Genomic DNA, 13,655 nt, shown 5'->3' on the forward strand with positions numbered 1-13,655 from the left:
CTGGTCGGGAGCAGGTTTTATTCTCTAAACTCAAGGTTTCTGCCGGTCCCCTCCCCTTTTTAAAGACGAAGCGGTATTTTTCGCTTTAACCTTCATTGCCCAAATGTCCGTCACACAGAGACGGTCCAAGTGACAAGAATGGCTTGTCCTTTTTTGGAGGACCCAATAGATGAGGAGGCTGCATTAAGTCATAGAGAATTACATTTACGTCGTGCGAGGATTTTGAGACCTAGACTCGATTTTTTGTCATTTCCCCATACGTTTTTGTTTGAGCGTTACCGTTTTTCGTTGCAGTCAATTACATATATACAATGAAAACAACATTAGATATGTATTGCTATGTAGATGTTTCATATGTCAAATATTGTCAACAAAGCCTACATCCATGACATGCTCACATTTGACCTGATTGAATTATGTTTTTATACTTCATTTTTAGCTGCTGCCATGTTCTTTTAATTCCTGCAGGATTGCATCTACATGAAAATGAAATCAGGGACATTGAATTAGATTAATGTAACTATTACTTTTTGGAAACACAATTTGCTAGTACTGCTTACTTTCTTAATCCCATATAAACCTATACCACTTGATCAATACAAGGGTAGTGTTGCAGCGTGTGTGTGTGTGTGTGTGCTGAGCGGGGTGCGAGCCACGAGAGAGAAGGGGAGGGGCGAGTGCAGGTGCAGATGGGGGGGGGGTACGGAGCGGAGGTGTGTGCGTGGTATATATTGTGTGTTAGGAGGACGGAGCATTTAGTTAAATAAAGAGAAGGTGTCATTCCCAGAATAACCGTTTTGGAGTCATTCTTAATCCGCTCTGGAGGTTGAGGGTTTCGAACGGGAAGTGAACCCCGAAGGAGAATTCCCTTCGGCCCTGAAGGAAATCTCCCCTTCGCTTCTGACCACGGTCGGAAAGACGAGAGAAAAGAAAGAAGAAGTCTTCGCGCAGCGAAAGGTTCAACAGTAGACAAAAGTTCACTTTTAAAAACATAATTGCATGTATTAATAACAAACTGACCAACGTTTGCAAGAGGGGGAGGTTAACAAAAAAGTCCTCTAAACATTACCGACGTTAAATGCATTTTTCCCCCAGATTGGTTCTGTACACTGTGCAGCATTTCATGCAATTACACCAGGAATGACACTTCAAAAGTACACCTAAATATAGCCATTTTTTATTTCACACCTTACGCTATTTAAAAAGTTATTACAGTGAATATTTTATAACAATGATTTAAATGCAAACTTAGGCATTAACTTGAGCAGCTATGTTTTCCCACGCTAACTGTCTCTGTTTTGCAGATGCAGATGATGTTGCTTTTCTTCTGGAATATGTGCTCATATTCACTGTAACTCTGCAGCAGCACGTCAAGTTCAGCTGGCGAAAAATATGCAGACCTCTTTTTTTCACGGTTGCCATGGTGACTCGTGATATCTGAGCTCCATTGATAATGGCTTCTTATAGACGCGGTGCGCACGCTCACCTCCGAATCAGTCCACTCAGAGTTGATTGATCTAACTCGGATCAGCTTCTCTGAAACAGAAAACTCAGAGTTGTTAATCTCCCGATTGACCAACTCAGAGTTCAAGTTCAACCTCAGAGATGGTTGAACCTCCTTTCTGAAACAGGCCCCAGATCCTCCATGTCATTGTTTGGGTTTTATGCCTTAGTTGTTGTTTCTGTTTTGTTCTGTCATGATTTGGGTTCTGTTTCCTGTTTTATAGTCTCTGCCTTCCTCTTGTTCTGGTCCATATTGGCTCATTCCTTGTCTACCTAGTTACCATGAAAGTTGTCTTCATGCTGTCTTCATGCTCCTGTGATGACCACAGGAACATGAAGATCTCATGGGGGTATTCCAGGAAGCATGTTGAAATCCGCCTGAACTTGCTTACTCTGGGTATGTCGGTTCCAGAAGACCGGATATGAGTTGGCGTAATTGCGCTCGACTTGGTAACCCTGGGTTAACGCATGTGCACGTCAAGTACATAAAGACATTCTCAATGGATCGCAGATTTCCAGAGTCAGCATGGGAACACACGGAAAAAAAGAGAGCGCTGTACTTCAATAAGACTGGGATAGAGATCTTAATGATGGCCTATGAAGAATTTAAGCCCATTGTTTAAAAAAAAAAGCAACATGACTGAATCAGCAAAAGAGACTCTGTCTGCTTGGCAAAAAAATAACTGAGTGAAGGTGTTAGTATTATCGTATTCTCTGCTTGTGGGGAGATGAAATGTGTGTGTGTGTGTGTGTGTGTGTAGTTCCTCTTTTATCAGGTGTAATGCATCTAAAACGAGGACTCTGACCCAAGTAAAGATGAAACATAAAAACACTCTCCAACAAGGTAATGTTTTCATATCAAGATAACAACTTCTGAACTGTCATTTAATTCAATATTCCATGTATTGTGGTTGGATATGTAGCCGATAGCAAAAAGGCTGAGGCCCTTTAAAAAAGGACGAGGGTCCACCTCCACCTTCCCTCATCACGGCTGAGGAGCTGGCAGTATCCTGTAATAAAGAGCGGCCTGTCATTGATGGGATTCCAGGGGGCAGTTCATCAGACCATGCTACAAACCCAAGTGGCTTAGTTAAATGTAGGTATTTCAATGATAAGTCATGATGTATTGATGATTTATTGTATTGTATTGTACTGTATTTTGAAAAAAAAAAGTTTATTTTTACAATTTACATTTTTTGACCGCATGTTTTTTACACTTTTGCAGCTGTATTTAATATTTATTTCTTTATTTAATAAGAATCTCATTTTTGATTATAATTTTTCATAATAATTTTAGTAATATTTTTAATAACTTAATATGAATGTCATTTTTTATGTCCTTTTTTGATGTAATATTATTATATAGATTATTTCTGAATGTCGTTTTTGCTGCCACAAATAAATGAAATTTCCCCATTGTGGGATTAATAAAGTTATTTGTCTATCTATCTATCTATCTATCTATCTATCTATCTATCTATCTATCTATCTATCTATCTATCTATCTATCTATCTATCTATCTATCTATCTATCTATCTATCTATCTATCTATCTATCTATCTATCTATCTATCTATCTATCTATCTATCTATCTATCTATCTATCTATCTATCTATCTATCTATCTATCTATCTATCTATCTATCTATCTATCTATCTATCTATCTATCTATCTATCTATCTATGCATTAGTCTTGAATAAATAAAATCAACACTCACCATTTAACAAAGACATTTAGTGAGCATATTCCAGTCATTACTTCAACGTCATGCATTTCTGTTGTGTATTTTATTCAATGTTACTGCATATGATGATGTATACTGATTTTCCTGTATTAGGTATTGAGTATCTGACTGGGTTTTTGTAATGCAGATGCTGATGGTCAGTGCGCGTTGCTGGAGCCTCCTGCATCACCACACTGTTATAATTTTAAGTGATTCATGTCTTCAGATCATTAGATCATTCAATGATCATTAGTTTCGTGGATCAAGCATCTTAACATAATTTCACTGCAGGATGTAGAGTGTAGGATGAAGAGACCACATCTGCAGTGACAGAAATCGACAGAGCTAGACCTATTGAGGTATATGATGGTTCCTCACTTTTTTAAATTTGAAATTTAGATGCATATTGTCATTGCAATTTCAGAGTATTGCTGGGGATGTTAATGCAGATGAGGGTCAGTGTAGCTCCACCTTGAATCTTGGCACTGTAAGAACATTTCTGCAGATAAATTATCTCATGTTGATATTTGGTTTGTATTGCAAACATCAAATACCAATCATGTGAAAGTACTTTGTCTTTGTGGTTGCCTGCCAAAGAGCTTTATATAAGTTCCATCTTAGGAGGCAAATTGGGAAATGTGACCTTAAAATTGAATTGCTAGAGCATCAGCTGAAGGTGAGACACAGTATGTGAAAATTTAATCTGTTTGTTGAACACACTATTAAGCAATAGTCATTCTTTTTATTACAGCAAATAAAGAAATGGAGAACTATCAGACTTTAAGTCGTGTTTTTATTGGATGTAATGTAATGTAGGCTATCATGTCCCGTACCACCCTGCCATCTCTTTGGCCAGCAGGGTCCAATGGGGCGTCCACTGGTCCATTTTCTCCAAGAGGCGGGGGGAGCCCTCTCACCTGTTATGGTGGTGATAAGTACAGCACATCCATATATGATTACACATGCCCTCTCTGGTATGCAATAATGTTTTGAGCCCACGTAGGCACTGAAATCTTGCTTTCAGGATGCCTGTAGTCTGCTGTGGTGGGTCAGGTTAAATTGTGCCTGTGGTCCAGGCTGAGGTTCAGGGTTGGAAGTTATATGTTTAAAAAGCAGAGCCTGTTCCTACCGCAGGGATTGTCTTATTTTGAAAATCAGCCCACAGAAGTAGAAATACCTCGAATAATGTTTTGATTAGAGCAATTGGTTGTAACCCCCCCTCCTGCAGCTCAGGCTGCGTGGGTCTCCTCCCCTCTCCTGGTCTGGCTGGTCAGGCTAGGGAGGATCTGGTTCCCTTACGATGACACAGTTCACTCCAGCACCATGCATGTATCTCCACCCCCACTTGGACACTGCTCCCTGTCTGCTTTATCCCTCCTCCCAACCCACAGTGTATCGATGGACAGATGTCTTCTGCTTATCTTAGTGTCAGAATTTTACAACCTGGTTATCTGAAGATTCATCACTTCTCTTTGTAATAGTAAAATCTGTCCAACACTAAAGGCCTTCAGCTCTCATCTGTTTGCTCAGTTGTTGGACAGAACAAGTAAAAAAAAACTATATTTAAAAAAAAGAATTCACCAGAAAAGGTTTTCTGACCCAAATGGGATCCCTGCATTTACCATTAGAAAACTGAACAATATAAGTTTTGTATTTAGTACAAGATGACTTTTTAAAGAATAGTTTCCAACACTCAATTCAAACATCCCACATTCCCATGCTGCTGATGCTCTTCTGTAGAACCTCCTTCACCTAAAGCCTCTTGGAGCTCACAGAGGCTGCAGATGGCTTAGTTTGCTGTAAGGAGCAGCACTGCCACACCAAACATGAAAGAGCATCAAAGCTTCTCCAGCTGACGTCTTCAACACTGGGGCTCCATCCCCTTTTCCATCCATCTTTCTTTTGTTTTGATTTGAGGCCAACATTTTTAATCTGCTGCTGGGTTTAGTTCATCTCCTGCTGTCTGGAACGTTGAAGGTCAGAGCATAAGGGCCTTTGATCTTCTGCACATTCAAGAATAGAACGGTTGGTTGAGAAAAGCTGCAAAGTTCTCAGAGTAGATAATATTTATCAATAAAAACTTGATTTTAAATAATGGATCTAAATTTAAAGGAAAATAACTGAAAGTGCTGACTCAGCACAGACACAGATGATTTCCTGGAATGAAGAAAACATCAAACATCATGATGTGATCTGGAACTGAGCTGTTCTTCAGAAGATCCTCCCAAACATGGAAACTGTTGCTGCAACACGTGAAGGTTTGGTTCTGTTGGTAGTGAGATCTGATGGATCAGAACCAGACTTCTGTCAGCTGGAACTGTGGCTTCTTCCAGACCATGTGACCTCATGGACAAAGTTCCAACATGGTTTCAGTAAAATGTGGAGGTTTTCAAGAAAACGTTGCTGCAGTTCCTCCGTCTCATCAAATGAGAGATTTCTCTGCACTAAAGAAGAAAATCTTCCAGAACAGCTTCAAGCTGCAGAAAAACTGTTTCCATCATTCTGAGGACATTTCTTTAGGCTTCATGTGAAGAAAACAAACTGTTTGAAAGGATGAAAACAGAAACAAAGACGTTTCTAGAAGGTGCAGATGTTGTTACAATGAACAGCCAGCAGGTGTCTCACTGTGTGAGTCTCTGGAGTTAAAAAATGACTTTTCTTTGGTGAAATTCAATCATTTTTTGTCTGATAAGCTCATTATTTGTAAAAACCTTCATTGTCAAATGTTTTTATGCCTCCATTTGCTCTGGATTTTGGAGAAAAGGGATTCTATGTTGATGCACTGATTCAAAATGGAGGAATTCCACGAGTTAACAGATCACGCTGAAGGGTCAGAAGATGACCGCTCCTCTTCAGGTTTACTGGGTGTTGGGCGAAACCTGCCCGGGGTCACGGCGGTCCCAGAATCCTTTTGATAGAAGCTGGGTGGAATTCACTTGTGGGACCCCCTGTCCAGCCTTTGCCTGCCCTCTGCCGCAGACATTTCCCATTCCCATGTTCCCAGTGCACTTTGTCCGTGCAACACCACCCCAAGCAGGGACTGGGCCACATACAACAGGTCGACCCATCTTGAAACATGGACCAATGAGTCTAACAGTCTTTGCAAATCTTGGTCTATGTGCAGATTTGAATTCAATAACAACCATGTCTCAGGTATGCATTGTGTTTCCTATATAATGACGTATTTATTTATAGAAAAATTCTATACTAACTGTTGCAGTCTGTACAAAAGAATCAATACCATGACCTTGGTCTTGTTTTTGTGATGATTAGATTACTTCTCTTTTTTAAAAAAAGGACCAAAATTAAGCATTTTATGATCATTTTACTGTATCTGCTAAGCCTAGTCTAATTGTTTACAGATCTTTTCAATATGGTGTCGCTCTTGACTTATCTTGAACAGTGGTAACAGACTAGCGTAGTGTCTCTAGCCATTTAACTCATTGGGTTAAACCACCAAATGGTTCCCGAGTCCAGATGTGTGCAGCTCATCGCTCCCCCAGGGGATGGGACAAATGTAGAGAAAAAAAAATGTCACACTCAGGTGAGTGACAGCTAGTGAGACATTAACCCTTGTGCTATCCTAGGCACTTTAATGTTGGGTTGGGTCATCTAGACCCACTAGACAGTGCTCGGAACCTTTTTTCTTCAATGATTTGTGATCTTCGCTGGTGTCCATGGATTACATGAAATCTTTCCACCTTTGTCATATTAGGGAGAACATGTCAAAGTAAGGGTGGGGTCATCTGAGATAGCACAAGGGTTAAATGTATGTTCTCCTACCCTCTGCTTATCCTCTCCTCCTGGCCAATGGCCTTGTTCAGTGAGATGGTAAGTGTTTTTTTTGTTGGCCTCATATGGTCGTCCCAGTGACTATCAGGTAACTGGACTGAGTAATAGAACAGGAAATAGCCACTTGCTCCCAAAGCCAAAAATCACATATACCAGTATTTCTACTGAAAAATAAACAACTGTTACTCAGTTATTTGTCAAAAGAACCATTCTGGCTCAGATACCGTCTTGTTTACCTACATCTTCTGGCAAATCCTATTTTTTTATTCAAGATATTTCTTTATCACAAGGTATTCAAGTTATAAACTGTCCAATAAGATGCCTCAATAAAGCATGTGGTGTCTGTGGGCCCCCAAATGTGCAAGATGTTGGTTTGACAGATTCCCCTAAGTCTCTCTTTAGTGGAAGGAGTATGGACTTCCAACAAACTTACTCCTGTTTGGTGGCAGTAGTTACCAGAGAAAAGTTGACTGAGATCGACTCAGAGCAATCACTGTTTACCGATGTCATCTGGCTCCAACATGGTGACATCTGTCTCATAGAAAAATGGGGACTTAATTAACTTCATTTGGTCTGCTACGGAAAATTGTGTTTGGTGATCTGAAACAGGCAGATTTAAGAAAGACAGAGTCAGTAATACTGATGAACCAATCAAATGATGGATGGAGCTCTGTGATCTCAGTCCTGAGTTGAGCAGTCAGAACTGGACTTAAGGAGTCCAGCTTTGGAACCTGCAGAGAACCAACAAACAGCAGAAACCCACACTGTGGGAAAGACTCCACACTTCTCACTGATGTTCACGTCCACTTTATTCTGCACAATAAAGATTGGGACATAACTAAAGCTAAAAAGAACAGATAAACAGTTCTAATGTCTACTAGAAAACATGAATCCCAAGAACATCAGACAGAAACACCAGTCTGGTTCTTTATCCACCTCTTCGTAATACATTTTTACTAAATCTTTTCTTCACAAAACAGTTATTTGCTAACATGACTCAACAAAACATAAAAAAATAATTATCTTATCCTTCAAAACAATATTGAAATGTTCATGAATCACATAGAAAGTGTTAGAATTAGAGATGTGTAAAAAATAATTCTAGTGTTCTCATGGTTACAAAAAGACTTAGACAACATTGTCTCATAAAGTACAAAAATCTACTACTAATAATTAACCAACAAAATGTCTTTAAAAATCAAATCTTGTCATAATTCAAAACAGCAAATTTCTATTCATAGGTATTTCTAAAAGACTAAATTTCATAAACAAGTTAAATGTTTTTGTCAATTATATAAGTGAAACTCATGATGTATAAAATCATTACAAAATCCTTTATTCTGAGCAATGTGATCATAGTTTCTTTTAGATGATGAAAACCTAAAATTGTCTTAGAAGTTTAGAATATCATATCAGAAGAATCAACAATGGAATTTTTCAGCACACATTATAGCTCAGGCTGCTTTGACAGCCGACATCAGGTCATCGTCATTACTAAGTCTGGTGTCTCATCTTCCTCTTCACACCACACTTTTATTGGCTTCAGGAAAGGATACTTGGTTGGTTGAGTAAACACAGTAACATCCTGGTCTTTAAACCCCCGTCAGGTATCTTTGGAAATTATCCAAGTCCTGCTTAAAAAAACTAAATAAGAATCTCCACACAGCTTTTCAGCAGAGAACAGCGTGCAGTGCTTTTGAATTTATTTTGGTCTACTGAGACTGAGAGACCAGTTTAGAGTTAATTAGCCAGAGTTTTAAACATTGTATTTATGCATTTTTTTTACCAGTTAAATAAAATAACAAAAAGAGATTAAATATTATTGTACTGGTGTGTAAATGTCAAGCCTCTTGTTTAAAAAAGGAATGAATGTTTTCACAATATTTTATTCTTTCTATTTGAACCTTTCTCGTCTTTTCTTCACAAGACCTCTGCTGGTTTTTCTTTTTTAAGTTGCAATTTTTCACTTTTTCCTTTTTACAAAGTTTGTGTAGAAAAAGGCTTCTCCCCCATGTGAACTTTCATGTGTCTTTTAAGATTAAATGCACGACTAAAACTTTTATCACATTCCCCACACAAAAAAGGCTTCTCCCCAGTGTGAATTCGCTTGTGTGTTTTGAGACTAGATCCACGGCTAAAAGTTTGACCACATTCTTTACATGAAAAGGGCTTCTCTCCTGTATGAGTTTTAATGTGTGCTTTGAGACTGTACACATCCCTTAAACTTTTATTGCATTTTTCACATGAAAAACGCTTTTCTTCTGAATGAGTTCTCATGTGTTTTTTGAGACTAGATTTTTGACTAAAAGGTCTATTACATTCTTTACACGAAAAAGGCTTCTCTCCTGTGTGAGTTCTTATGTGTGCTTTTAGGTTAAATATTTTAATAAAACCTTTTCCACATTCCTTACACGAAAAAGGCTTTTCTCCTGTATGAGTTATCATGTGTGTTTTTAGACTAGATGGTTGCCTATAACTTTTATCACATTCTTTACACGAAAAAGGCTTTTCTCCTGTGTGAGTTCTCACGTGTGCTTTGAGATGAGATACACTATTAAATCTTTTATCACATTCTATACATGAAAAAGGCCTCTCTCCTTTATGAGCTCTCATGTGTGTGCTAAACTTAGACGAGTAACCAAAACCTTTCCTTCGCATTCTGTAAAGTCTGTCACCAAACTCATTTTTTGTGTAGACAAAGAATTTATTAACAATTCTTGAGGTCTGGCCTGTCTTTACAGAGGATAGTCTCTTTGTGTTTGGAGATAGTTTGTGTTTCTTAATCAAGGTTGCCTTCTTGAAGTTTTTTCCAACATTAGAGTGACACTGATTTTCTAACATGTGACAACTGTCCACATTTTGGACATGACTTCTGTCTCTTCTCTTCCTCTGATCTCTGTTCTGTGGGTCTGTCTCTTCATCTGTAGTTGATGTTGATTCTTGATGTTGGTTTTCTTCTTCATCCTGACTATCAGTTACATTAAAGCTCTGCTGATTGCTTTGATCTGCTTCACTGTTCTCATCTTCCTCATAAGTAGGAATCTCCATCAAGGTATCAGTCTCCTGCTTATAATCAAGCTTCTCTTCATCCCGACTGATGCAAAGCTCATCTGTTTCCTCTTTAATCTGTGGATGTTCTGGTTCCTCCTGCTCCTCTTTAACCTGTGGAGGTTCTAGGTCCTCCAGCTCCTCTTTAACCTGTGTAGGTTTTAGATCACTCTGTTCCACTCTGTAGTTCCTCTGCTGGTTCCAGAGATCTTCCTCTTCTACCACCCAATGCTGGGGAAGGACTGCAGGGACACAAACAAAAGCATGAGCCATTTTATATTTTTTTTGCAAAATATATATAGATATATATATATATATATATTCGTACTTGTCCTGTCCAACAGCTGAGCAAACAGATGAGAGGTGAAGGCCTCTTATGTTGGACATATTTTACTTTTACAACAGGGGTTCTGAATCTAGTAAAATGCAGTGAAAATTGGCGGTTACGGTGCCGAGAGGACATCTGCTTGCTGGCAGTGATGTTTAAGTACCCCCCGCCCACGCCACAGCTCTATATCTAAGGTGCAATTAAAACCGAGAGGGGAGGGGCCGGTTTCCATCGGGCAACCATGGAAGGGGACCACTGCCAAGTAGCCCCCCAATCACCCTAATAAGTGATTGTATGAGGAAGAGGGTAAGTCGGGAACAGCTAGAAGACTGCCCCCCAGTGGTGAAACAGCCGTCCTCCAGCCCCCTCCCTCATTAGGCACAGGTCTCCTCAAACCAGGAATCCAATCCCCCGGAGCGCTGACCCTCCAGGTACCACACCCCCCACCTCAGACAAAGAGAGAGGAGGCAAGAAAGCACCCCTTGTGAAGTATTTTTGACAGCAAGTTAACAGAGGACATTTTAAAATCAAGGCCAGTAAAAGTCTTTTTTTCTAAAAATTTACAAATCTTATTCACAACAGAAATGTTTGACTTAAAACTAAATGTTTTACTTTTTTTTTTGCAAAGTTGTGCTCATAGTATTATTTTAGATATTTTTCATTTTAGATGATTTTGATAAGTTATCTTACCCTATATCCGTGTTGCTTTGTCTATGTTCAAGTCTGTCTGGAGCATCCACTTTGGTATTTTTGACGTCAAACTGAATCACTATACATTTTATATTCTGCTTTGGTCAACTATGTATCTGCCATATTTTTAAAAACAATGTAAACGCTGTAAATGCTGTAAATCAATAGTTGGAAAATACATTGGGTTCATATGTTTGTAAATCTGAGTTTGAAAGAATCAGTGCCTCATCAGCCAGAAACTCTGGTCTATTGTTAAGGGATATAATATCCAGACTTTACCCTGGTTACATTCCATCTCCGGGTTACCACAATATCAAACATTTTAAACTGGGTTCTTGCTACAGAAAATCTTTCTGGATTTTGGAAGTGGGGATGCACAAACTCAGAGGCAATGTACTAATTATGCTTGAGAAAATTTGATAAATCAATATTTTTAAAAGCACACATGGTCTGAGTAAATTATATTTCTTTGTTATTATAAGTACTCGAAAGTACTTGGAACATTCAATAGCAGGACTCTGAGGTGACTTGAGACTGGTTAGTCTTGGCTCCTTTGACTTAGGATTTGACTATGGACTTGAGGACAAAAACCTGAGACTTACTCGTGACTTGCAAAACAATGACTTGGTCCCACCTTTGCAACTACTGTTGGAGGCAGAGTACGCCCTGGACAAGTTGTCAGTTTGTCGTAAAACCACACAACACACACACTCACATCCACACTTGTGCGACAATTTGGAATTACCAGTTGTGGCTGTACCATCATCCGGGATCACATAACATCTGAGTATGGGGGTGTCTGTGACTCTGGTACTAGTTCTCTCATCTTTTCCAACATCAAAGGTATGGTTGTGCCGATGGACAATACCATCGTCCATCGTGATGGGTGACTGACATCACGATGGAGATACACCATCGTGATGCCACGCCCCCGCCACGCTGCGAGTAGACACCATAAGACGCGGTTACATGTGCAAAATATCTTGATAAGGATTATTGGTCGGATTAGAATCCAACCGTGTCGATGGGCCCAGAAAAACTTTTCCAGGTAATAAAAAACATTTACATGGGTCACACTTTCGATCGGAATAAATCATTCGCACATGCGCAGTGGTGTTTTTAAAAACCGGAAGAGAAACGTTGTTCCGCCGAGCGGCTACATACATAGATACGTCAGCTTGGTATTATACAAGATGATCTCTTAAACGTGCTTTTATTAATGTTACGGTTATTACGAAGCGCCTTTTCGCTCATCATTTTAATTTTAATCCGTGTGGTCAGTGCTTTTTCTGTTGAAAAACTGAGCCGGAAGCCAGGATTAGCAGTGTGCTAACACGGGCTAACAACATTAGCATGAACATAAAAATCCATGCGTGAAACGCTGCAATCTGCATCTTGGCTGCACGAGAATATGTCTGAATAACATCAGCCTTTGGACACGACTGGAAACACAAATCCACGTGATTGTTTGAACGGTTTCTAAGGAGTGAGTGGCCTTTCTGCTTCAAAGCTTACACACTGCGTTAGCTAGCGCTCCGAGCTCTGCCTGACACACACTTTTACCCGGAGACCCGCTTCTCCTAAATTCCGGTTGCTCGTTCACGTAGAGCTGCGGGACGGATCACAGTCCTAAGTCTCCCACACGTAACAAAGCATCCTTACTTCCCCTAAAACACAAAACTGTAAGTCCGTCTGCTCTGCTAGAGACACGGTCGCTAGCTCTACTGGTCTAATCAAACGCAGGAGCGGACTACTTCTTTTCTATTTTGTTTACTTAATTTTTTTAAAGTCACTTCCCTCAGTTTAGCCTGGATCATCGCGGATGAGTCATTATTTGGGAAATAGAATAAATAAAGTAATAAAGTAAAATAATGAATAATGTTTATATAATAACAAAAAATAACCCCGCCGACGATATCATCGTCCATCCCGATGGTTGACTGCATACATCGTCAACTGCCAATTTAGGGGACATTGCCCAACCCTAATCAAAGGAGCCTGGCACTAGTCCACGGCTTTGCTCTTAGTTGGACCTCCAGGGCCAGGGAGTCCTAAATGTCCTACAAACCCAAGCAACTCTGCATGAATCCCACTGGTGTACACATTTCAGGTGTACTTAAAGCAGCAGTAGATGAGTGGCATCTAAAAAGCCAGTGGTTGTCATTAAGAACGCATTTAACGTGTGTAGCAATGGAGCTAATAGGCTAACATGTTAGATGTTTTGCTGATGTTATAAATCTTGCATCCCAATGTAGTATGAAAGTAACTTCTGTTAGAGTAGAGTTTTATTTGCCATTTGCACAAATACATCACAGCACATGTACATTGTAATTCTTCTGTGGTATGATTAAGAAAGACAATAATCAAGAACATTCAAAGAGATACCAGTATGAGGTGAAAAATTAAACCCTACCTTTGTCCTCAGCCCTAAACCCTAGATTTAAATATCTTGTGTCTATCACCTGGAGAAGTGCATGACATTCATGCAAAACTGAAAGCAGCAGATTTAAAGGAAAGCTATCCATTATCTTGTGAATAGAATAGAATTCAACTTTATTGTCATTAGTCT

At 39.4% G+C, this 13,655-nt stretch overlaps 2 protein-coding genes across 7 annotated transcripts in view; one reads left to right on the plus strand and one right to left on the minus strand.

The window, feature by feature from the left end:
- Window positions 1–13,655, plus strand: part of LOC105357660 (NACHT, LRR and PYD domains-containing protein 12) — a 243,950-nt gene that overhangs the window by 149,726 nt on the left and 80,569 nt on the right. The gene's annotated exons all lie outside the window — the stretch shown is intronic.
- Window positions 1–13,655, minus strand: part of LOC110013798 (gastrula zinc finger protein XlCGF28.1) — a 989,290-nt gene that overhangs the window by 19,145 nt on the left and 956,490 nt on the right. The window contains exon 2 of one of the 5 annotated variants that reach the window (XM_020700316.2): window positions 7,812–10,310. The exons of the other annotated variants lie outside the window; for them this stretch is intronic. Coding sequence (XP_020555975.1) covers window positions 8,998–10,310 — 1,313 coding nt within the window. The 3' untranslated portion in view covers window positions 7,812–8,997. Of the gene's footprint in view, window positions 1–7,811; window positions 10,311–13,655 lie in introns of those variants that run through there. 5 annotated transcript variants of the gene reach the window in all.

This window comes from Oryzias latipes, chromosome 2 (genome assembly GCF_002234675.1).
Source record: "Oryzias latipes chromosome 2, ASM223467v1".
Classification (NCBI taxonomy): domain Eukaryota; kingdom Metazoa; phylum Chordata; class Actinopteri; order Beloniformes; family Adrianichthyidae; genus Oryzias; species Oryzias latipes.